The sequence below is a fragment of the Ruditapes philippinarum genome, unplaced genomic scaffold (assembly GCF_026571515.1).
Source record: "Ruditapes philippinarum isolate M1 unplaced genomic scaffold, ASM2657151v2 ctg265_1_1_1_1, whole genome shotgun sequence".
NCBI lineage: Eukaryota > Metazoa > Mollusca > Bivalvia > Venerida > Veneridae > Ruditapes > Ruditapes philippinarum.
In genome coordinates, this window is record NW_026855197.1 from 520,342 (window position 1) to 547,266 (window position 26,925).

Consider the following 26,925-nt stretch of genomic DNA (forward strand, 5'->3'; position numbering starts at 1 on the left):
TATGTCAACCATGGAAAGTCAATGGTGGCTATATAAGTCAAAGGTTGCTATGTAAGTCACTGGTTGCTATGGAAAGTCAGTGATTGCTGTAGAAAATCAATGGTTGCTATGGAAATTTATGAGCTTTTTGAGAAAGCTTCCAGGATCTATTACCCAACACTGATGCCATATGAGGAAATCAGAGGGTTTAAACCTAGAACGAATTGATCGACGGCAGGTACTCCAGCCACTAAACCACTATACAAAATTAAAAGATGACCACGTAATATTTCAGAATTTAATACCAACTTTTCAAGGAAGTTTAATTACATAATTCAACAAATTAAAATATGGTTGACATCATAAACAAAGTTATGCAATATCATTTCAGACATTTTTGAATAGGTAACATAGAAATGTTCATTGATACTAATAATGTTCGATTTGCAAAATAAAAAGACAAAAACATGAAGCTGTCACATTTTCCCTTTCAATAAACAACAAAGTTATCAAGTTAAAAAAGTATTAAAAGTTTTAGGAAAGGAAATAAAATACATTGTAATGAGTTCTGTAAAGAAAATGTGCATGTTCAATTGTATACATGTATATTGATATGTCATTCCATAGTTAATTAACATGAACTTAAATTAATAAGGTCAATTCATTTACCAAATATAACCAGCCACAATAAATATTTTTAGGGAAAGATCAATTTTGTTTAATTTTGAACATTTATACTAGCTAAAAAATTAAATGAGTGTTTCATTATTTGACAATTAAAGATATATATGCATATCTTTAAAAAGACATTTGAATCCATTTAAGACAGACAGGTAACCAAACAAATGGATGTTGATGTTTCTGGTTTATGTGTTATTTCAAATCATGACCATGGTAAACTACAATTACCCTGTACATTGAGATGTTACATTTATAAAAGGAAAATAATAAAATATTATTCATTTATATTACCTTTACCAAATAAACATTGACAATAAATTTTGTTTACAAAATATAAGAAGTACGTGTATCAAAGAAGAGATAAAACAAAATATGTAGCCTATATATTTTCCCTTTCAAAATGTTACAGTATTTAGTAACAAAACACAAAGTTCTCAAGTTATACAAGCAAGGAAAATTTAAAAGAAATGCATAAATGATGACTTGTTATTTGCATTCTTGGATTATTAAAGTTTGAATACTGAAAGAAATTATGCTTTTACAACAGATAATCAAAAGATCAGTAACTATTAGTAGTTTAAAGGACTCCGGAGTACTGAGGCCCAAAAGCCTAAAACTACAAAATTTGAATTTCTTACATAGATCAGCTGGGGCACTTAAAACAGAAAGATATGTCAAAGTCTTTGAAAAAAATGTAAAAATATACACATAATTTATTTGAAAATCGGGTTTTTTGTACTACTATAAGATCGATTTGACTGTAAAGCATTGCAACACTTTTAAATATTGTGTTATTTCAATTAAAATAATTATTCTGAAAAAAACTGAGAGAGCAAAATTTATGATCTGAAATTTTGCACAATTGCTCTAGACCAACATTAATGGAACATCAATATTGAAAATTTATGTCAAGTCCTGTTGTGCTATAAATCTCAGTGGAGTTCCTTTAATACATAATGAATTTGCAATATTTAAAGTCTATATGTTACCAAAGTAACCTGATTTTTTAGAAAAATATTATGATGTTAGTATTATGATTTTATCCATATTGTTATTTTGAAAGTTTTCAGCACTTTTTAAGTTATCACTGGATCCAGTGCTTGTGGGAAAATGAACAGACAGACTGGGCAAACAGACCTGAAGTGCCCACAGGTTAAACTGGTCCTCCACATTATCATCTTTATGTTGTATTTTTTCAACTTTCATTGAAAAAATATCTTATACAAATTATACAATATGACCTTTACCTTAAAGCCCTAAAGCCCAGAATCAAAAGGGGTCATTTACTGTCCAAGACCAATGATCCAATAAAGTATGAGTGTCAAGGGCCAGTTAATTGTCAAGTTATGTCAAAAACCTTTTTGTTGTCAATGTGACCTTGACATTCACATTAACCTGCAACCCCAAAAACTATATGGGTCATCTACTGCACCTATGAAGTTTGAAGGCCAATGGTCAATGGGTTGTCGAGTTATTGGTCTGAAGCCGTTTTGGTACATAAGGTCAATGTCATGTAAACCTTTGAGAGATTGACCCCAAAATCAAAGGGGTCCATTAATGATTTGTGTCTGAGGGCAAATCGGTTGTCGAGTTATTGGTTGGAAACTGTTTTGAAATACAAGGTCAATTTGACTTTGACCTTTGAGCCCTCAACCCAAAAATAAGAAGAGGTCATCTACTGCCCAAGACCTATGCTCCTATTGAAGTCTGAGGTCCAAGGGCCCATCGATTGTCTTATCATTAAGAAATTGTACTGACATACAATGTTAATGTGATCTTGACCTTTAGCTTTTGACCTCAAAAATTAATACAGGTTATGTACTGGCAAAGGTGCACCTATGAAGTTTGAGGGTCATGGGCCCATTGATTGTTGGGTCGAAAACGATTTGGCATATGAGGTCAATGTTAACTTTACCTTTGACCCTAAAATCAATTGGGGTCAAAAGACCAATGCACCTACATGTATGAAGTTTCATGGTAATGCACCAACCGTCTCAAATTATTGATAGGAAAACAATGTTTGAAGGACTGGCCAACATCATGCTGCAAAACAACATGACCCCTTTTCACTGCGGTGCAAGGGGGCATAAAATGTACTGACCAACCAACAAGCAAACTCCTAATAAAGTTGCTTCAGGGGCTTGCATGTATAACATTTTTAAGCAATGTCCGTGTTTCATCTATCAAAGAGCTGATAGGACTGGCATAACTTTCCAGTGATATTTCAAATCTAATAATTTTATTCCTTTCTGTTTCTGTCATTGGTTTAGTACACTTTTCATTATATATCTTGTATACTTTATCCGTCAATTCTTTGAAATTTGACTTCTTGTATAAAATTTCAAACTTTGGAAAGAGTTCATTCCTTTCATCAAAATAATTATTAAAATTTAAGGCATACCATACATTCAAAATAGTTGAAACATTTAAGGTAGTTTTGTCTCGATCGTACTTGAAGATATCCAAATCAGCAGACATAATCAAGCTATCCAATCCACAGTTATACATAGTAATTCTTATAACTTCAGATGTGGCAATAAATGAGGGTATGAAAGAATTGGCCAACTTTCGCTCTTTGTTCACTTCAGTAAATGCATTAACAATTGTTTGCGCCAATACCTGCGACGTTGCATGACAACCAATAGTTTCCACAACACTGTCAGAGACATGACTTTCATCTGAAAATGTGTTTTCAGTTTCATCATCTCTCAAGCTCTCAGTTCTTCTCATTTTCTTGCGCACTGGTTCACCACTACCATTATCGTCTTCTGCTCCTATCTTGACTACACTTCCATTCACAAGTATGTCAGCATTCCCGTGCCAAACATCTCCATTACCTGGAAAACAATAAAACGATAAGAAACATAATTCATGTAACTCTTTTATAGGTCCACAAGGTAGACCTGTCATCAATTTAGTGCAAAGCTTCCTGATGATATATTGATATCGGATGACAAATATCTACGATACACAGATAATTATAATTGAACAATTTTTAAAGAGCTTCATGCCAGGAACATTCCTACTCAATTTTAACAATTTTGGCCTATTGGTATAGGAGATATTGTTTTAATCCATTAACAATGCATGGCGGATGCAGAGTGATCTCAAAAGCTCACCCTTGAGCTATTTGTGCTCAGGTGAGCTAAAAGCTTTTAGGGGAAAAAAATAAAATCATTTCTTGGTCATAATGGACCATTAATATAAATAACATGTATCTAGCTACAGAAATGAAAATTTCGACTTTTTTAGTGGCTTCAGGAAATATAACTAATATTATACTAACCACTAATTACTTTACTGGTTGCTGAAATATTAAAGTGTACATTCAAGAAGTTGCACATTTAAAAAAACTTTAACCAAACTGTAATGCAGACACTGACACACAGGTGAGTAGGATAGCACTATCATTATTCTTCCAATAGTCAAGCTATAAACAAAGAATAGTTTCTCCTATATAATATTCTGCAATTTCTCCTGCTGAGAGTTAGCGACCACCTTTCACTCAAATTGGAGTGATATTTTTGTTATTTAATGATATTATATTTTATGAAATATACTAAATGTTTACTGGCAAATTTTTAGCAAGAATTACCATGTTATCTATAAGGATAATATGTTCTTAATGATAAGTAAAAAGAAAGGTAAATTACCAAGTGATGTATTCTTTAGTTTGTCACTGATATCTTTGCCACATTTAGGACATTTTCTTGCTTCCTTTGGGAAACCTTCGCATCCAATCTCGTAACCACCAGCCAATGGTCCAAAAAGATGCGCAGCAAGAATAACTTGAATGTTATGTTCACTGTAATCCTTATTTCCAATCAAAGACAGCAGGCACTCCTCATGCTGCTCTGAAAAATAAATTACAAATGCATCTTAGACTAAATTAGGAGTGGATTTAAGGTAATTATTATTGCATAGCTTAAAATCCCATGTGGCAAATTGACTCTTGTGCAGATTTTATCACGTGTCAAATTTGTGCATTTCCCATTTATCACGAGTCATAACCCGGATCCCCGTGTCAATCGAGAGTCCTGACTGTTCACTATTTCAGGGAGAAGATGTGTAAGCGGCCGGATAGCTCAGTCAGTAAAGCTGCGGTACTCAGTATTGACATGACATTAAAATATCATCGTTTCGTTTGATATCTGGTTAATAAGTTTTACTTGCTACAAGTTTTAAGTTTAGCAGGCACGCGTGATATTTTAACTGGCTAGGAAGTTGCCCATCTCTGTTATCTATGTCTCTGCATATAATTATTCAATATGGAAGAATTTGAAAACAATATTTGTCTTTTCTAGAACTGCACTTTGAAAGGTAAACATTGCATATTGTACTCGTGTTTCTTGGTGCAGGTATAAGAACACAAACATGCGTTTATATATTTTATTAAGCTAGTCACAACTCATTCATACAGAGCTACAAGTAAAATGGTTTCCTGCGGGGAACATTTTTAATGAGGCCCACATGGAAGATCGGGAAACTGAATATGTAAGCCTCGTTAAATAAAGTCGTTACTTACTTACTTTTACTTACTTACTTACTTACTTACTTACTTACTTACTTACTTACTTACTTACTTACTTACTTACTTACTTACTTACTTACTTACTTACTTACTTACTTACTTACTTACTTACTTACTTACTTACTTACTTACTTACTTACTTACTTACTTACTTACTTACTTACTTACTTACTTACTTACTTACTTACTTACTTACTTACTTACTTACTTACTTACTTACTTACTTACTTACTTACTTACTTACTTACTTACTTACTTACTTACTTACTTACTTACTTACTTACTAATGATATAAAGATATTTAATTTAACTATTTTCAACTTTGTTTGGGGGGGGGGGGTAAATAAACGTTTGTATCAGGAATATAGTTGACAATAATCGATCAATATAGAAGAAGGGTGACCGTTGATGACCGGAGAAGGTAGAACATAAAACAATTATTTCTTTTTAAGAAAATGATTAAATAGGCCTACTATTTTATGAATATTTCCGAGCAAAAAAAAATAAAGTAAACACACAAGTTTACGCAGAAAATATCTCTATTTATTATGGCAGATGCCACTACGAATATTTTAATTTTGTAGATTTTCAGTATAAACAATTTATTGTTTGTAACATTTTGAGATACATATTAAAGAAACATTGATAATTTTCAAACACATCATTCAAGTTTTTCCACCTTAAACGGTAACATAATTATAGAAAATTAAAAATATCACGTAATAGTTTTTTGTTCTTAATTAGGTGTAATTCTGACTTATTCCCTAGAGGTAAATCCGTAACATACCGGCAAACGGTATTTAGCCAGGTGTTCGAAAAGGTCATTTAACCAATCATGTACGGTTTACAGATCACATGCTCCTCCATGTACCGAAAACAGGTCACGTGCTCCTCCATGCCTCAAAAGTTAAACGCGTACCAATACCCTGCGGTCTCCAGACCGCAGGGAATAATACATAGAGCAGAGTACGTATATTTAATAAGCATGCGCAGTTAACATTATAACTAAAGCATCATGGGAAGGTCTGTACTTAATGTATGTAAATCAAATACTGTTACAACTCGCCAGACTGATTTTTTCTCAATTTGCCGCCATAAAACTTTTGTAGGGAAAAAAGCTTGACAAGATCAATCATCTGCATGGATCAGGTTTAAATCAAAGAACAAAAGATATCAAAAAATACCATAGTCCCACAGTGCTCCTTGTCCCAGCTAGAATACCCCAGTCTCCCATACACCACAAATCCAGCACATAGCAGTCTTATTACCAGATTTCTCCAAGCTTCAATGAGTCTTGAAATTATGTTAACTTCGTTGTACTAAGCAAGTCTAAAATGAAATATTATTGCTGTATGTTCAAGATCAGGGTATGTGACAAATATGCTTTGGATGCATGTAACATAAAAAATGAAATGCCATAAAAATGGCCAAAACGGTAACATTGAAAATGATGAAGTCTTGATTTGAATGACCTTGTTCATGGACGGTTCTGGTAAGTGCAATCTTTTGTCCACAAACCCTAGCACCGGCTTATAAGCAGTATCTTTAATAATACTACCATATTATGCATAAACTAAGATCCACAGGCACAAGTATCGGACCTGGGAAGAAAAATATGACCAATAATGTATTTAGTAATATTATTTAGTAAATTCAAGTGATTATGACCCGTACTCAGTTGACATACATGTATTAGTCTATGTTTACGTACCGAATTGTTGTGCCGCAATTCTGTCTACCAAGGATTTTTAGCACGAATTCGCTCGTTTCCTGATAGATATTTCATGAACGGGAAGGGCTAGAGACTTGGGGTTGGTCTCATTTTGAAGCTTAATATAAACGTGAAATAGTGATAAAAGTTTTATATATTTAATTCTCTGGCCAATTGTTTTCACAACGGCCCGGGAAATGAATCCCATGCTCGTAGGCTCGAATCTGGAGTTTCCGGCCTTCTCTTAACTTATATAGTATATTTTTAAAGGGGGTCATTATTTACATTTTTTTTTTTGACACTTTTAAGATGAACACAGTTTTTTTTTATCAATCTGGTCATATTTTTCTTCCCAGGTCCGATACTTGTGCCTGTGCTAAGATGTATATTGTGAACATCATTTAGTGGTGTTCGAACTATTAGTAACTGCCGGTTTCATTTTTGCTAAAAGAGTCCAAATTGCATTTAAAAACCCCACAAAAACTGATTTGATATTAATCGCAAAAAAATATTGCATAAATCTATTTTGAAGCCATTAAAAATGACGTATTTATATTTAGCGGCTTTCTACCTTGATTTTCTTCGGAACTGCTTTGTTTTGATTAGCGGCAACATGGCGGACTTGTACGAACCTGATGTGGGAACAGCTTATTATCGTTCTGCAGACCCTGTTAAAAACCTTAGATTGAGGTAAACTATAAGGAAAAGACTGAATAATAATATTGATATCCATCTTGACTAGAGCATTTATACTATCACTGAACATATTTGTCAAATAAAAAGTGTTTGTAATTTTGCCTGTATAAAAGGCGATGGGTGGGGTAATTGTTAACATTATCTCAGCATAGCTATTTCATTCTTGATTTGCGTAATAGATAGTAAAGACTGACTTCCTGAAGATAATAATTAATATTAATTCTCTTTGTTCTGATTTCAATATTAATTATTATACAAAGTGTTACAGTGTATCACAGAAGAAATTAATGCAAGCCCTAAATAAATGTGCTAAAAGTAACATTAAACCACTCAAAAAATTACTTTCTCACTTTATTTCATACAATACTAGCCCAATAATAACAGTTTTTGACACCTTGTGAAATCAAGTGTCATGCCAAAGAGGATTCAAGAAGGGTAGATTATAACAACAAATTTAAAATCTAGGTAGGTGTTGACTTTAATATCAGTGGTCTCAATAGAAGGGACAAAAAAAGAATAAAACAAAGAATTACGAGTGAATCTGGTGGTCTTAAAAGGTGTTCAGCGGGGTGGTCTTAATTCTGAATCATGTAACCATTAATCTTTAATAAAGAACAGAAAATTCTGTTCCCTTAAAAAATGGTCTGAAAAACTGGTGGTCTTAATTCCGGGTATGTCTTAAGTAGGGATTCTAATGTTTTTACTTTTGTATAAGAACAGTGATTAAGATCTACAGAGTGTCTACTCTTAGGTTTACTACATTTTTATTTGTTTGGGTCATCAGACAAAACAAATAATGGTAGCAAAATTTCAGACCCTGATGCTGTTAATTGCAAATGCCGAAAGTAGTCTGATTTTTTGAAGCGGTTACTTCCCTTTATATGTACACTAACGCTGAAAAATTCGGAGGAGATCACTGCGTAAAGATGGTCAAATGACAGGCGCATTAATTTTCAAGCAAAATAGTTCCCGAATGTTCGAAGATTTCTAATATTGTTTTATTCTTTATAGATATACATGCACATAGCAAGCTCCATGATTATTTACATCTGCGTTAAACAACAGTTAGCGTCGAAATAATAAAGGTTACAAACCCTAATTTAGAATAATATGGTTTTCTTCATGCCGTTATCATATAACTTCACCGTGGCCGAGGGGTTTGCGCGCTCGCTTAGGAAGCGAGAGGTCTGGGGTTCAAATCCCAGGCAACTCATTTTTTTTTCAAATTGTTTAAGTCAAATAAACATTGAATTGAATATCAGTGTTCAACTGTTGCAATTAGTCTTATAGCCAATTTACTACAATTAAAACGCTGGAAAGCATTGGTGGCGCTATACAAAAACAAATTGGTTTATAATCTCACAACCTTCACCTTTCTGACATTCTGAGACCCAAACAAATTCAGCGCCTTCTGTGCTTTGATTTTCTACGACTGGCATGAGTATAAAAGCATACAGAGTAGATGTAGTTAATCTGAGAGTTCAGAGGTCATAGATTTATACATGTATTAATTAATGAATATCACAATAAGTATAAAGGTTATTATTGTTAAAGATGTGGTTATTGGTTTATCAAATTCATTTAGCAATCAAAGATACACCGTAATGAAGATATCTGTTTTGGATGCTGATAATGATTCTTTCAACCTTACGGATTTTGACAATAAAAAGTGATAGATCTGTGACAGGTCAGGCAAAGATTTCTAGGCTCACATCAAAGATATCTGACATCAAAGATATTATGAGTTGATGAATGGAGACATCTTATATGGTAACAGAGAACTATAGATATTTATTATGTTATATTTCAGTGTGAAGTTAGATCGTATTACTTCATCAAGTCTGATACCAAAAGTTCCCGGTGCGCCGGCAGAACGACGTCCATCATCTGAAGATGTTGAACTTAAAGATCTTACAAAACAAGGCATGAAGGACAAGGAAGAGATTGTCATTAGTTGGCAACAGAAAATATTTAGCCAGGTGAGTTAATCTTTGTTGGCATAGAATCCTAATGAGATTGAATAGAAGTACAGTCTGCCAGACTGTTCATTTATGTAGGTTAACATATTAGCTCTAAACTATGTCTAGTGACAGGGGATCATTTATCATTGCTGTTAAAACTCTAATGATTAATTACAGGGATTGTTTGGGGCTTATTTTATAGCCGATATTCAGTCATATTCCCAATTGAAAATAGTATATTATTTTCCCAATCCACAGGAAAAAATTCCCAATTAAAAGTTACAAAAGAAAAATATTGAATTACATTTTCTAAAATTTTTGAAAATAAGGGCTTCTTCACTGTTATGGTGCTTAAATGTTTGAAGATGCCATCCTAGACAGTGATTCTTTGCATTCATTTAATCACTGCAAAATTAAGTCATGTGTTTTTTCCCAATTTTTAACAAAACATCACTGAAATTCGGAATTCCATGGGTATGGATCATGTTCCCAAAATCCTGGGAAAAAAACCCTAAATTACTGCAATGTTTAGTCTAGTTAGGACAAATTGTAATAGAAAAAAGGCTTTTTGATTTGTCCAGCAAGTTTTTGTAATTTTTGATATCAAATTAGATGCATTAGACAAAAGATTGTCCCCTTAGTGCAGTAATTTGTTAACTCCTTATATAGTTTAATAGGAGTTAACCAGTTACTGCACTAAGATTACAAATCTTACGTTAATATTTTTACGTAATTGAATTTGATTAACATTTATGACAAAAACTTCAGTCAGATAAAATCATGTTTTATATATTTAGGTGTAGAACCACTGTCATATTTAGATGAGACACTGAGACAGCAAACAATGATTTATGTGTGTATGAACAGTTTATCATAAATTTTTTATCATACTTTATTATATTCATATATATGCATATATTTCAGAGGGAAATAGAACTGTACAATTCAGATGACCCAAATTTTTCACCAATAGAAAAGAAATACCATAATGAAGTGAAGGCACTTCTGTAAGTATTGTGTATAAATATTTCCTACAGTAATTAAAAATGCAGTCTTATGTAATATTTCATAGAATAAGAATTCTGTTTCTGTATTGAAGCATAAAGCAAAGTAGATAAGCTACTACATAAAACTGCCAGGTTAGCTTAAAGAATATTAGACTGAATTGGGCAGGCAAGGTTCAATCCCTGGACTGTGTAGGTAACTTTCGTTGTGATTGATCATGAAGGTTTTCCTACAGTCATTTGCTTCATACCTCTGCTATGACATATACAGAAGTTACAGAAGTAACTTGCAGTTCCTTCCAAAAGTAAAGGCATCAAGTACAGGTAAACTTCTCGACAGCCTGCCCAGGAATGATGCCGTGGCTGAACTGTGCTCTGGTAAATTTAAAGTGGCTTAATGCAGTAATCCAGAAGGTCATTTAGGATAACAACCACCAATACATGATGCATGATCCATAATGTTGTATAATTTAGTACTTTTTGGTGCCATATTGGAATCATCAGTAGATATTGCTGTTGATAATGAATGACCAGTTTTGATGTAGATTTTATATACTATAATATTGATAGACATGGAAAATTGTCTCTTCCCTTACTCTTTTTTTTTCAGAATACTTAATACATAATAATACATAATTGTACTGCAATTTAATGTTGGTTACTATTCTGACATAGAAATAGAAAGAAAATAGGTGAAAATAAATGTATATTGAATAACGTTGAGCAGAGAAGTAATTTTCATGATGTCATTTGATTTATTGACATCACATCTGGCATTGTTTGACATGTAAACATTCCTTTTTTTGTGCATTAGTTTATGTATGTTTCAGGGACAAAGGTAAACCTGCCAACAGGATATTTACGTATGTAGATCATGACAGATTCTCTCAGGAGGATGAGGTATGTTTAAAACATGAAGCCAGTGTGGCTTAGTCCTTAATTTATCTTACTTTCCACTCACCTTTGTAAAGTTTAAATCATGCCAGACATCAGAGTGGTTTATAAACTATTTATTTTAGATCTACCTGTTTTGATCTTTCTCAGACTTTCATAAGAAAATTTCTGTAAAAACTATAAAGGGAAAATTCCTTGGAATCTGTAATAAAAATTTAAGTAATTCATTCTCTTCTTTAGTTCTGTCATAGAGAATTTTGAAATAACTTATAATTGTTTAAAGATATACTATTCTAAACTTTGTTATTAGAAAATATTGTTAATTGCTTCACAGAGAGTCTCTTTGTAAATATAAAATAAACATGTTTTGACTTTACACAAAGTAGATATGTTTTGTTTTAAACTCTACACACTATAAGTGGTTACAATACGAATATATTGTGTCATTAAAAAAATAGGCTGTTTTTTAAGAAAAGACCAATTTTACTTAATCTTTAATAGGGAAAGAAGCTTCTTTTATTCAAATTAGACATATTCAGGAAGAATTATGAAGATTACAATAAATTTATGTGATAAGAATATTTTACTCAAGGATGAGCATAGTATATTTTTAAGATTGCTAAATTCGAAATCTGCTTTCATTTATGATATTGTGACAGTCATTTAAATCTACAATACATGTATCTTTTATGACATTACAAATCTATTGTAGGCAACAGAGTATCTCACTACATCACCTAAGGAACAGCCTACATTCTTATCTGAGAAAATGTCTCATATACGTAGGAGGCGTGTTGGAATGGCCAAACAGAGGAAAGAGAGGTATGATGTTAAAATGATTGTGTTCTGTATAACAGAATTGTGGTTGGATTTGGGTTTAATAAAATGAAAATGTTTTGGTGACTATAGGACATTCTTTTCCAGAAAAGATACATTGGAATAATTAGAAGCATTCTGGTAATTCATTGGAATAATTGTTAGTATTATGGTAATAAAAGGGCTTTTACAAGTGTTATTCAGGTAAATAATGTAGCACATTGTATATCTGTTGTTTTAACATACAACTTGTAGTAGGTACCGGTAGTACATGTATTTTTGGTGTAAAGCTGTCTTGAGACACTTTTTTTGTCAGTTATGGTTTAAAAATAGCACAGAGAAGACACTTCTTTAACTCATGTTTTTTAATAATTTTTCTCAGATTTTTATCCATAGACTTGTAATTTGATGTTTTCCATCTTTGTGAGCTTTTGTGACCACCTGACGGCCATTTTCTGTTGTCATATGTGAATTATGCATGTGCTTCAGCTATTTCTTGCCTCTATTTTAATCTTTTTATTTTTGATTTGATCTGAATCAAATCTTTGAAGAACTTTATATCACCAATAAATCTTGGTTTCATTCTGATTCTATAATGTGTTTCAGAGTTATGGCCCTAAAAGCAATAAATACTTAATAGTCAGTTTTATTTTGCATGTAAGCACCAATGTGTGCAATGTAATTTCGATTTTATTTTTACCAAACCTGTACACTTGTATCGCCAATAGATATTGCTTCCAGTCGTAAAGTGCATATAATATTACGACGTTAAAATAGCAAAGTAATATTTTGTTCTGGAACATCTTATTTTTGCTCTGCCAAGTTTCCGCTAAACAGTTACCCAAAACTAGATATTCCTGTCTGTGACGACAGCCGGTGGTTGATTCTTTTTCTTGCATATTAAATATCAATCATTTTCAGAAAGAAATTATGAACACTGATAATTTAATTGAGCAGATTTTTCTTAGAGTAGCTTATGAATTTACAACTAAATTTACAACAGCAAAATGAGGTACATGTAATTCTAAGCACGCAATTCAATCATAAAAGGCAGGCAGGAATGACATCATATTAAAGCACACAGTTTGTCTTACACGAAGGGTGTAATACTGGTTTTTCTAGCACTTGTGTAAACAGTAGATACCATAATCCTGTCTGATATGCAAGGATACATTAGATTTAGTCAAATACCCTTTAAGTTGTTTTACCATTCAAATATTAGATAAATATCAAGTGAATTGTCCTCTCTTGTTATTAACTTATTTTATAGATCCATTGAGTTACTTTTATGTATTTGTCTTATGTATTTATTCAAGGATAGCGATTCCTTTTTTAGCTCACCTGTCACAAAGTGACAGGGTGAGCTTTTGTGATCGCTTTTCGTCCGTCCGTCGTCCAACCGTCCGTAAACTTTTGCTTTAAATGACATCTCCTCATAAACCACTGAGCCAATTTCATCCAAACTTCACAGGAATGTTCCTTTGGTGGTCACCTTTAAAAATTGTTCAAAGAATTTAATTCCATGCAGAACTCTGGTTGCCATGGCAACCGAAAGAAAAATCTTTAAATATCTTCTTTTAAAGAACTGTAAGAGCTAGAGCTTAGATATTTGGCATGAAACATCTTCTAAAGAGTGTCTACCAAGTTTGTTCAAATAAAAGCCCTGGGGTCAAAATTGGCCCCGCCCAGGGGGGTCATTGATTTTCCCTATATGCATATAGTAAAAACTTAAAAAAAATCTTCTTTTAAAGAACTGTAAGAGCTAGAGCTAAGATATTTAGCATGAAACATCTTCTAGTGAGTGTCTACCAAGTTTGTTCAAATAAAAGTCCTGGGGTCAAAATTGGCCCCGCCCTGGGGGGTCATTGATTTTCCCTATATGCATATAGTAAAAACTTAAAAAATCTTCTTTTAAAGAACCGTAAGAGCTAGAGCTTAGAGTTTTGGCATGAAACATCTTCTTGTGAATGTCTACCAAGTTTGTTCAAATAAAAGCCCTGGGGTCAAAATTGGCCCCGCCCCAGGGGGTCATTGATTTTCCCTATATGCATATAGTAAAAACTTAAAAAATCTTCTTTTAAAGAACCCAAAGAGCTAGAGCTAAGATATTTAGAATGAAACATGTTCTAATGGGTGTCTACCAAGTATGTTCAAATAAAAGCCCTGGGGTCAAAACTGGCCCCGCCCCGGGGGTCATTGATTTTCCTTATATGTGTATAGCAAAAACTTAAAAATCTTCTTTGAAAAAACCCAAATAGCTTTAGTTTAGATATTAAGCATGAAACATCTATAAGTAAATATCTACAAATTAAAGCCCGGGGGTCAAAACTAGCTCTGCCCCAGGGGTGTCATTGTTTTTAACTATATGTGTATAGTAAATACTTAAAAAATCTTCTTTAAAAAAACCCAATGAGCTAGAACTTAGATGTTTAGCATGAAACATCTTCTTATGGGTGTCTACCAAGTCTGTTCAAATAAACAAATAAAAGCCCTTGGGTAAAAATTGGCCCCGGGGGGGGGGGGGGGGGGCTATATACAGGTGAGCGACCTCAGGGCCATCATGGCCCTCTTGTTCAATTTTCAAAACAACTCTGTGGCTTTCTAAATTTACTCATATACCCACGCAATTGATAAATTTTATATTTTCAATTCAATTCAACATGCATGGTACATTTCAGAGGCTATCTATAGGGCCAGCTTTCTGCCTTTCAGTCAATTAAATTTATCAGCTGGCTGGTATAAGTCAAGTGCTGTCATGGTTCTGGTGAAGAATGTGTACAGGAAATTTCAGGGGAAAATATAGCATTTTTTTTTTGGGGGGGGGGGGGGGATGTTTATTTCAGGCCAGGGAAACAACCTTTATTTTGCTGTAAAATATTGGGAAAGAGTCACTGTAGGACATATACATTTGTATTTGTATGAATCTTAAAGGATGATATCTTTATTTTATTATTTGTTGTAACTTTGTTGTTTCAGATCATACAGGTAATTTATTTGCTTTAGAAATTTTGTTCATGTTAGTTTAATTATTAATTGACATTTTATAATGAATTTTGATTTAGTTTTATTTTTCACCATTGATCATCACAGACTTTGTGCTCACACTATTATATCTATATGTTATATTAAATGATCACTATTGCACATGTAAATTAAATTTCACACTTTAGTATACAGTCTTGAAATCTAAAAATTGGCCTGTATATACTTTTAATTTAGAATATAAAATTATATAATAAATGATATAAAAAATTATATTAAATTATATTAAAATAATATAGAAGAATCAAATTTGTAAGCTATGTGATAATTATTATGCTAAAAAAGTAAAAAAAATACAAGTAGTTATAAATAGATCATACAAAAACTAAGATACTTTCTCCCGAGATATATCAAATAGATTTACTTGATAGCGATTACTTTGATATGTAACATCTTTTGTTCTACTCAGGTGCTAGCCCATACCTGAAATAATGTAAGGAGGGGCGACTGAGGTCTTCCTCCACCAGTTAAGCTGGAAAGTTGCCATATGACCTTCACAGTTTTGATGTGGTTTAAAACCCAACCTATCATTCAAACAGAAGGCATTAAATTCTGATAAGACTTATAAAGTATTTTTGTTTTTTGGTTTGTTTTAAATAACAGCAGTTATTTTGATTAATACAATGTTTTCAAGTTTGAAAAAAGTGTGTACATTCTGTAAAATTTTTGCCATGCATTTTGTTTTCTTTTAACATTTAAATATTGGTTGCTATATTTATTTGTTAAAATTTGTAGATTGTGATTCTTATGTTTTGCAATTGTTGATTTTTTCCTTTTTAGCTCGACTTTTCTATGAAAAGGGGAGCTATCCTACTCGCCCCGGCGTCGGCGTCGGCGTTGGCGTCACACCTTGGTTAAGTTTTTCGTACCACCCCACTTTATTTCAGAAGTATTACAAGTATGGCTTTGAAACTTACCATACTTGTTCACCATCATAACCTCCATCTACAGACAAGAGTACATAACTCTGTCAAGGTTTTTGACAGAATTATGGCCCTTTTTTGACTTAGAAAGTGTATTGAGCTTGGTTAAGTTTTTTGTACCACCTCACTTTATTTCAAAACCATTGGAGGTATTGCTTTGAAACTGACCATACTTGTTTACCATCACGACCTTCATCAACAGACAAGAGGACATAACTCTTTCAAGGTTTTTGACAGAATTATGCCCCTTTTTGACTTAGAAAATACATTGAATATGGGTAAAATCCACTTATTGCCTTAACCCTTTGAGATATTGCTTTGAAACTTTTAATGCTATTTCACATCATTACCCCCATCTGTACGCAAGAGAAGAGAAGGTAACTCTGTCAAGGATTTGTTTTAAAAATTAAGGCCTTTTATCGACTTAGAATCTTGGTTAAGTTTTTAGTACCAGTCCACTTTTTGACTGAACTGTTTGAGATATTAATTTGAAAGTTGGAATACTTGTTTACAATCATGATTCCCAAACATGTCCAGGAGAAGGTAATTCTGTCAAAGATTTTATTTGAATTATGGCCCTTAACTGTCAATGTTTTGTATTATAGGCAAGCACTAAAAAACTTAAAAAATCTAAAAAAATTCATTCCTATCCACTTGTTCACTTTACCATAAATTATGTCATATAAACATTGCTGTAATATTCAATTCAGTAAAATAATTCTTCACTAAATATCTTAATGCTCATGGCCATTGTTCACTTTAAAAATACAGAGATTCTTGTATTGCCTTTTACTGCAAAAACATTTTTTATTGGCAAGCAATAAAAAAGTCGAGCGCGCTGTCTTACGGACAGCTCTTGTTAAAGTTAAAAGTAATGTGATATTAAACTATGTGTGAGTTAAAAAATTGAGAGATTATTAAAAAACAATGATTTAATTAGAAAAATTGATTTAACATGAAAGATGATAGATACTATACTATAGTTTCAGGCTATACTTTTGAATTACAGGCCATATAATGTAGTAACTAGTAAGACATGTTAACCTACACTGTAAAAAGGTTGTCAGACTGGAACATTTTTGTTATAATTATTTCTTGAAACTTGCTTTTAATTACATGTGTATACTGTATATGTAGGTATACTGCTCGACAAAATTGAAGAAAAAAAATTGAGACAAAAATGAGATGTCTTGTTGCTGGATATAACAGCTTTTCATGTTTTGATATAGTGATGATAGAAGACTTATTTGTTAGAAATTTTATCAGCTCTTCTATAAACATTTGAGAGATAACTCTAAAAATGGCTGCTAAGGGAGATTATTCATGATATGTTATAAATTATAATGTTTGTAAGAAGACTACTAACAGGGAGGTATTGTATATATTTGCAGGGATCATACATTTGTACCCAAGTTAAATGTTATAGAAGATGATCCTACAGAAGAGCTTATTACCAGGAATCATCTGATGGCTTCACCTGTACAAATAATGCATATCATGGCAGATCTCAGTCCTAGAGACAGGTAAAATTTATTGTTTAAATTGACTCACATACAAAAATATACATCCACATCCATATATACAGATTTTATGATTGTATATAAGACTCTTTAAATTAAAAAAAGTGCAAGTTTATTTTACTTTTGCAAGTTAGAAAATGTTTTTGCTGTGAAAAAGTTGTCAGTACCAAAAGATCACGGGCATTGAGTCTAATGGACATTTTTGTCTCTCGCCACTGATTCAGAAATGATGTAGGATTAGTAGTTGGCCACTTGCAGAGAAATTGGTAATTACTGGTTAGTTATCCAGTAAAAGCTGGTTAGTTGGACAACCTGCAGAGTAAGAAAAAAATGCGTCAAATCAGCTTTTAATCCAAACAAACAAACAAAAAGAGGTAAAATTCAAGTCCCAATGATTGCACTATTTAATAACAGGCAGTGGGAATGAGTTGTCAGGCAGTGAGAATAAGTTGTCATGCAGTGAGAATGTGTTGTTTCTAACGCATGTTTATGTTATGTATTTCAGGTTAGCAACAGATGAGGAAGAGGTGGTTTTATGTACAATACAGATAGATGCTAACGGTGTCCTCTCAATACATCCAGACTTTAACAGAGGTCGAAGGGCTTACGTTAAAGAAACCCAGAAAGAATTTGGGAAAGGTGAATTATACATTTATAGTGTGAATTCTTACTTGAGATAAAATGTTCGATCCGTGTTAACTATTTGTTCACTAGTATGAAAAATACTTCACATATTTGGTGTGTAAAAGTATTTTTGAACCCCTTGGTCCTGACAATGTTACTGTGGGATTTATTCATATAGAATTTAAGTTTGATTGTATAAGAAACATTAAGCTTATAGACCCATCCTGGAATTTGTTCCTGGAACCAACTAATATTAAGCAATGCAACTCATAGAAACAAGGCCTTGCATCTGATTGAATTTATAGCCAGCAGTCCTTGTATACCCAGTCTGACATGTAAACCACTCTTCCACACCGCTCTGTCACATCGCCTCTGCAACTTTGGATTTGATAACTGCCAGGGCAGTTAAAGTCTAACATGTGAGTAATCTATGCAATTTGGAGCTTTTGTTAAAATCATGAATATACTAAAAATTAGAAAAAATATGTTTTTTTATTCTTCATACATTGTTAATTTTCAGATGTGTTTGAGTATACAATAGAACATGCATCAAAAGAGATGAATAGACAGGAACAAGATAGGGAGATGAAGATGTATAGAGAAGTTTATACCAGACATAAAGATTTTCTACAGGCCTGTGTCGGTACAGAATTTGAGCTGGTATGTTCTGCTACTTTATTATCAATGACCTTATTAAACCACTTGAAAATGATAATCTGTAGCTTACTTCAAGAACACAAGAAAGGAATTTGATTATTTTTTAAATTTTCATATAATTGTACTTTCATTTATTGATATATCATTTCAAATATATTGCTATCTTTGCTTGCAAAACGCCAGGTATATCCCCTTTCAGTATTTTGTCATAACACCATGGAGTACATGACTTTGCCAATACTTTGTACTTGATATCATTTGGAGAAAGCATACATGTGTGTGTCTTAAAAACACAACTTTTAATACCTATATTATACGACATTTCATTACAAAATAAACTTGATATATTTCAGCCACCAGCAGATGTTCTCAGATTACTGGTTTATGGAGAAATAGGTGAGTGATTTAATGTGCTCATAAAGTATAACTATAAAGAAAGGGCCTTCCTTACTGAGTGGTTCAGGTCGATCTATGCAGATGCCCACCCGTGCCTGAAATAATCCCTGGAGAAGTAACTGAGATCTTCCTCCGCCAAGAAAACTGGAAAGTTGCCATAATTATGTCCTTTCCAGTTTTGGTTAAAACTCATCCAAAACAAATCAAGCAGATAGCTCAATGTTGTACATTAAATTGATTTACTTGTTTTTTGTTGTTTAATGAATTCCAAATATAACCTTTATAACTTGTATATGATATAAATACTCCTTAGATAATGAGTAACCTCAATAGCTAAGGCATTTGATCTATAGACTTCAACTTTTGTTTAATGAAGTTCAACTTAATATTTGTTTATCATTGCATAAATACTCCTCATTTAAAGGAAAATTATGCTTAACATTTAATGCTGCTTCATTGTCCTCTCATTTTAGAGTCTGCAAAAGATTTTGAATATGACGATCTGTATCTTCATTTCTTTGTTGATCTTCCTAAATGTGAGTATTTAAATTAACTTTAACTGTTACCAAGTCTGAATTTATTAATGGATCTGAGTTGTGACTTTTTATGTGCTTTCAATAACAACGTTCTCACAAATATTTTCATATTGTTTTGTTTGTGGTGAAAATATTACTATTATTTCATAGTAATGTAAATTCATTAATCTAGTGTCCATCTGTTGACATATTTCATAGTTAAACACAACTTGCTTGTATGTTATTTGATGTTTACATGTATGTTACACCTACATTTAAATTGTTAGATATATAGTGGTATGGTAAACCCAACACTTAAGACGAAGCCATCAAGTTCGTTATTGTATGAAATTATCCAAAAAATAGATTAGACATGTACTCTGCTATAATGTTACAGTTATTGTGTTATATTTATATACAGATTGGTCAGTTGAGAGACATCAACAGTTGTCATGGGTTACACAGACCTGTGCTACCAAAGTTCATGGAAGGGTAAGCATATGATTGATATCTTTCACCGTAAGTTTAAAGGAACTACTCTGAGGTATTTTGACATGATGAGACTGGAAATATTTTTTTCCAAAATTTGTGTATTTGATGTAGGTCTGAATTAGTAACATGTGCAAATTTTAGGATCGCTCTTACACCCTATTTATCAAAAATAATCTTTTTATTGTGCAAAATGACCCAATAATAAAAGCATTGCACCGATTTTCACAAAAATCCACTAAGAATAAATATTGATTTTCTATTTAGTTAAGAGTAGAATCTATATTTCTTTATTATTGTTGGCAGATTTTTCCATTGTAAGTGTAACATATGATCTATTTTTATTTTTAAGCTTTTTGACTTCTGTGTAGCGCCTTTAAGTTAACAAATTTACAAACTTAATTCAAAGGATTGATTAAATTCTATGACTATTGCAAGTTAAAACTGAGCTCAAGCAAATTATCAGTAAAGATATATCAATATGAATATATTTAAATATTGTTTATTGTATAATTACAGGATGATGTGGCTTATTTTAGTTTCCCCTTCCATTTTGAACTGTTCTATAGAAATGATAATTTAGTGGAGGAAGAGAAAGGTTAGTTTATTATGTCAGCTGTCTTGTTCTAATATTTTAAGACAAGATATTAGCAATAGATAGCCTGTAGGTTCAATATTGAATTCATTGAGTGAGTTGAAAAAAAAATTATTATGCGAGCCTCTGGCGATCAAAATACTTTTTTTCTCAACAACTTCATATATATTAATTCAATATCCTATTTATCATCTATCCCAAATAAGATCTATAAACAGTTAAAAACTATCATTTCTTCATTGGCAGCTTATAGTCTAATGCTTATATTTAGCACATCTTTACACTATGTTTATATAGTGCAAATGTCATCACATCGAAATATATACACATGTAGCTGTGTAATAACATTTTTAAAAGTTGTAAAAGCAGCATGTGTATGTGATAAATAATGCATAACTTTAATATATAATTAATACCGCAATTGCAAATATTTAAAATGATTTATTTTTTTATACATGTATGTATATACATGTATATTTTTTAATAAAGTTCATCAACATCTTGACACTGTCATTGTAATTAATTAATAAATACATGACTCTATATGAATATATCTTGTAGTGTGATATTTTGTGTTTGATTATGGTACTAGTGAACAGATTATAATTTCAGAGTTAGAGTTACCACATTTTCCAACTATAATGATAGAAGTGTTATCATTAGATACGTGGAACAGATTCCGGACAGAAGGTTACACATATCTTACCATACCCGGACAACCAGGTTGTTACATCAACATTGTTTTATTGTTTGTAGATTTGTCAATATATTTGCTAAAGTTTATGTCAATGTACCATTAATTTGAATCTTATTTTAGTCTGTGATTAATATGCTGTATGTAACATGGTTTGCAGATTTCTTTTTCTTTTTTTTTATTAGATGAAATCTTTTCCATGATAGAAATGTGTTCAAACCTGTTACACAAGGTGAAATTCAAATTACAAATAAAAACTTAACATTGTGGTTCCCTATTTATAGAAATGAAAGCTTGTTTTACCTCAAATTTCATGGTGAAAAAAGTATGGATTATTTGTCAGGGAAATATAAGGAATACAAATTAAAGTTGTCCTGTCATTTATTCTCAGGTGAACATCAGGAAAGACTGTATAAAACGTAGTATTGGGGTTCACCTTATACAGAAATGAAAGCTTATTTTAGCCAAAAAAGACAAGTTGAAAAAATGTTTTAAATAAGTAAGGTAAACATAAGGAAGGTAAACATAAGGAATACAAAAATTAAAGTTATAACATCATTTATTATCCTCAGGTAAACATAAGGTATACAAATTAAAGTTATAGGATCATTTATTATCTTCAGGTAAACATAAGGTATACAAATTAAAGTTATAACATCATTTATTATCCTCAGGTAAACATAAGGAATATAAAAATTAAAGTTATAACATCATTTATTATCTTCAGGTAAACATAAGGTATACAAATTAAAGTTATAACATCATTTATTATCCTCAGGTAAACATAAGGAATACAAAAATTAAAGTTATAACATCATTTATTATCCTCAGGTAAACATAAGGTATACAAATTAAAGTTATAGGATCATTTATTATCTTCAGGTAAACATAAGGTATACAAATTAAAGTTATAACATCATTTATTATCCTCAGGTAAACATAAGGAATACAAAAATTAAAGTTATAACATCATTTATTATCTTCAGGTAAACATAAGGTATACAAATTAAAGTTATAGGATCATTTATTATCTTCAGGTAAACATAAGGTATACAAATTAAAGTTATAACATCATTTATTATCCTCAGGTAAACATAAGGAATATAAAAATTAAAGTTATAACATCATTTATTCTCAAGTAAACATAAGGAATACAAAAATTAAAGTTATAACATCATTTATTCCAGGTAAACATAAGGAGAGACTACATTGTTGGCGACCTACTGGTACAAGTATGACATCACAGCTACGCAGGTTTTTCATTGGTGGATCACCAGAGCTAGAGGATCCCACCTACTCAGCCATTCCTTCAACATTTACTGTATGTATCATGATATCTATTTCTTTAGTTAGGAAAAGATATTGGTTTTGAGTGTGTTTTTGTAGAATATTGCATGGTTTTATTTCATATGTGCAGGCCTGAGTGATTAATTACAAAGCATTTTAACGATAAACAATAACAATAACAATTTATTTTCATGAAGCTAAATGAGCAAACATTCTTTATGGAAACTCTTGAGAAACAAGAAATTTTCATGATATACTTTGCCAATTGTAACTCTTTAATATTTTCTATGTTCTCCCATTGATATGATGGATATAAGTTCTAACAAAATAGTCAGTAAAATATTAGAGTTAAAAGTTTACAAATTTGTTTATTACAGGGAACACACTTGAGTAAGTTTGGATTTAAGACAGAAACAACAGGAAGTGTGGATGTTAACCTAAATGTGATGATGCAGTCAAGGTATTTTATTGTTTATATTTTTACTTTATGAACTATGAGTTTTAATAGCAAGCAAAGATTATCAATGTTATTTTAGATGTACAGTTTTAAAGACTGTAAGGATTTCCTAATACATGTATATGGAAATGTGATAGACAAGTGTGACCAAATCATGTTGTCTAATTAGTGAAAGAAAATATGATTTATACCAAGCATTAATAGAGAATTGGTGGCCTAGTGGTCAAACTGTCTGCCTCTCAACCCAGATATCATGGGTTCTGGCCCAACTCTGGTCATGACCCATGTTTCCTCATAGGTCAGTTTCAGGAATCAAGAAGTTTAGGTCACTGACTTTGAATCATCGCGAGGTTAAATTCCAACTTGACAATTGAAATCTTTCTGGGAAAGTTCTTCCGGTTGGCTTGCAAAATGTCTACTTTAGTAATTGAAATTATATTTTGTTTAATTTATCAGCACCTATTCAAAAAATACTATCCCATAACATCAGCGTATCATCCTTGGCCTGTATAAGATTTACTACATAATGTTAACTATTAAGAAAGTTAGCATTAATTTCATTGATTCTGTTATGCTGGTGCACAGCATCAAACAGTCCTCATTTCATTTAATACTGACTTGACAAACACTAACCAGTACATTGTATTAAATGCCACCTTATGCCTGAAATGATGCACATGGAGGGTATTAAGGGTTTATTAGCTGGAAAATGTCCATGTAATTTTAACAGTCTTCTGTGACTTAAAAACCCAACCAATTAACAAACCAATTAAATTAAAAAAGAGATATATAATTGTATTTCAGGGCATTTAGAGAGAAGAAAGCCAGTAAACAGTCATTAAGTTCTCTACTGGAGGCATTAGGGTAAGTCTAAAAAATATATCGTCCATTCTTATGTTGCCATTTTAATTTTCCTTTTATTTAATTATACTTTTGAGTTTTGCTGATATTTGACTTGTAAAAACAAAGCTTAACGTGTATACTTGAAATTGATAAAGCATATACATCTAATTACACCTGTATACCTCCAGATTACTAACAGTTGTGAATATCAAACTTGAGAAAAAAAAGTGTTGTAGAAATGGATAAGTATTCACATTCCAGCTTATGCTTAGCATATTTATACCAAATATTATTGAATTTTATATTTCTGCCTTTACTTATTTCTACCATGTTGACCAAATAATAGCTCAGTAGGGATATGATCACCTTGTGCAAAGTTAAATTTCTCAGTGACATAGTTGATTTTATATAGAAGGTCTAATGGTCATTTGTCTCTCACACCTGATTAAAAAAACTTGTGGGACTATTGGTCAGTCACTAGTGGAGAAATTGATAATTACTGGCTAGTTATCAAGCCAACAAGGTGAATTGATTGCCAAAATATTACCAAAAAAGTATTAAAATTGGCATTAAAACCAAACAAACAAACAAATGTGCCATGTTCCGTATGGAGTTATGTCAGGGTTATGTTTTTGCATATATTGGAATATTAATTATGTTGATAGTAAATACCTTGAGCTACTAAATTTAATGATTTATTCTTCTAGTTTCTATTTTATTACTTTTTAAGGTATTTCTTCTAAATTTTTCAGAATAAATGCTGTACAACAGAACATCACAAATGTGTTAGGTAAGTTTGAGAAATCAAGTATTGTTAGGTTTTTACATTTATAATACGCTGATTTATCCTACAATGTTGTGGTTCTCATGTTGGCTGTTTGTCAGTCTATCCATCAAGAACTTCAAGCATTACTTGATAAATTATAATAATTAAACTTAATTGCATAATTAATTGTGACAACTTTTTTCATTTTTATGTTACCTTATTAAAAAAACTCTTGAATGTGATAGTGATGAGCAAAAAAAAAAACCGTATTTTTTTTAATTTATTTTTTTGCATTTTGTACTACGAGAGCAAATGTGCAGGGATTTAACCATGAGTATTTATATTTTTATATTTACAGATGCCTTCAAGAAGGCTCGGCAGCGTATGTTAAATGCTCGTGAAAGTGCAACAAAAGATTTGATAAAAACTTCATCACGAACAGCCACTGCTTGAAATAAGGTTCAAAATAAAGTATAAAAGAAAATATCCGTCCTTGTTAAGTTGTTAGATATAATAAGATTGTTATGATGAATGCTGAAGTGTCTTTTCAGTAAATGATATATAAAAACTAGATCAGTGTAAGATTATGATAGTGGTTACAGTAATGATGAAGTTAAATTCCGGCAGCCACAAACAAGATTGAGGCCTCAATGTGGTGTAACAGGATTCTGTTTAGCATTGATATTTTTCATAACTTGCTTTATAACACAAGATAATCCATGTTTGAATAACCAATAATAACCTATGCTGTCTGTATCATTTAGGAGATTGATATCAATTTTGAGTGCATTGTTGTTGAATAATGCATGGTTCAAGTTCAAATCTGCTGGAAGATAATCGTGAAGACAGATATGCTATGCACTTGATCACCCTATCTGTCTGATAGGCATGTTAGAATATTCATGATGGCTTAATCTCATTACAATGAAAGTAGTAAACTTGTTATTCTGTTAAGGTATTTTGAATTCTTTAGTTTGAGGAATTTATCTAAATAAACCACTTACTAGTCACTTACAGAAGTGCATGCTGACCTGGCTCATTACTGGTGGCAAAGGTTTCCAGTTATTTTGTTGCTTGCATTAAAAAGTCACATTTGTAAAGGTACCTATCTTGATTTTGAATACAATATCACTATTATTGTTAGTGAACTTAGTGGCCTTAGATAGAGATGTAAACTACATCAACAAGTTTTGTACATGTGTTAAAGTTGATCTAATGTAGATGAATCTCTTAATGTTTGTTTTTATGGATCATTTGTATAAAAGTGTAAATATAGATTATTTATAAACATATTATGACAGGCTTTTAATAATAAAAAGAAAAAATCCATAATTTAAATGTTTTTGTTATTCTTAGTATAGACTAGAATTATAATAACCTTTGTTTTGCCAATACAATGTACCAAATTAATTACAAATGTGGTGGTATTGGTAGTTTTTCGCATTAAGCCACAATGAATTTACCAGAGCACAGTTAGCCACCGTATTCTTCCTGGGCAAGCTGTCTAGCAGTTTACCAGTACTAGTTGCCTTCTCTTTCAACTGACAACTTCTGTACATACCAGAACAGAGGTATAGTGCGTATGACCATAGACAGGATTTTATGATCAATCACAACGAAAGTGACCTGCACTGTCTGAGAATCAAACCCAGAAAACACCCAATGCAAAGTCAACGCTCTACCTTTTAAGCAAACCCGACAGTGCCTGAATTACAAATGAGAGCACATAGGCTTTATATACTCAAAAAGCTCGTAGAAAAAGCAAACATAGTACTTATAAAACCTGAGCAAGGTTTAAAATTTTTTTTTTTTTGTTTTAAACAATTGTTTAAGTTATGTATTTC

The 26,925-nt window shown here is 31.8% G+C and overlaps 2 protein-coding genes across 2 annotated transcripts; one reads left to right on the plus strand and one right to left on the minus strand.

Annotated features, from left to right (window-relative positions):
- Positions 1–2,244: 2,244 nt before the first annotated feature.
- LOC132742418 (uncharacterized) lies at positions 2,245–6,425 on the minus strand. Its single transcript, XM_060730838.1, has 3 exons — positions 6,413–6,425; positions 4,314–4,514; positions 2,245–3,497 (listed from the first exon to the last, which is right to left on the minus strand). The coding sequence occupies exons 1-3, from the start codon at positions 6,423–6,425 to the stop codon at positions 2,794–2,796; spliced, it is 918 nt and encodes a 305-aa protein (XP_060586821.1). The 3' UTR covers positions 2,245–2,793.
- A 1,041-nt stretch (positions 6,426–7,466) lies between these two features.
- On the plus strand, positions 7,467–26,411 carry LOC132742440 (tectonic-like complex member MKS1). Its single transcript, XM_060730871.1, has 18 exons — positions 7,467–7,592; positions 9,409–9,577; positions 10,484–10,566; positions 11,394–11,463; positions 12,170–12,279; positions 17,630–17,761; positions 18,264–18,397; positions 18,903–19,042; positions 19,393–19,435; positions 19,909–19,971; positions 20,372–20,442; positions 20,959–21,037; positions 21,647–21,757; positions 22,916–23,049; positions 23,393–23,475; positions 24,277–24,336; positions 25,068–25,105; positions 25,440–26,411. Exons 1-18 carry the CDS (start codon positions 7,516–7,518, stop codon positions 25,532–25,534), a joined length of 1,692 nt encoding a protein of 563 aa, XP_060586854.1. The 5' UTR covers positions 7,467–7,515; the 3' UTR covers positions 25,535–26,411.
- The last annotated feature ends 514 nt before the right edge of the window (positions 26,412–26,925 follow it).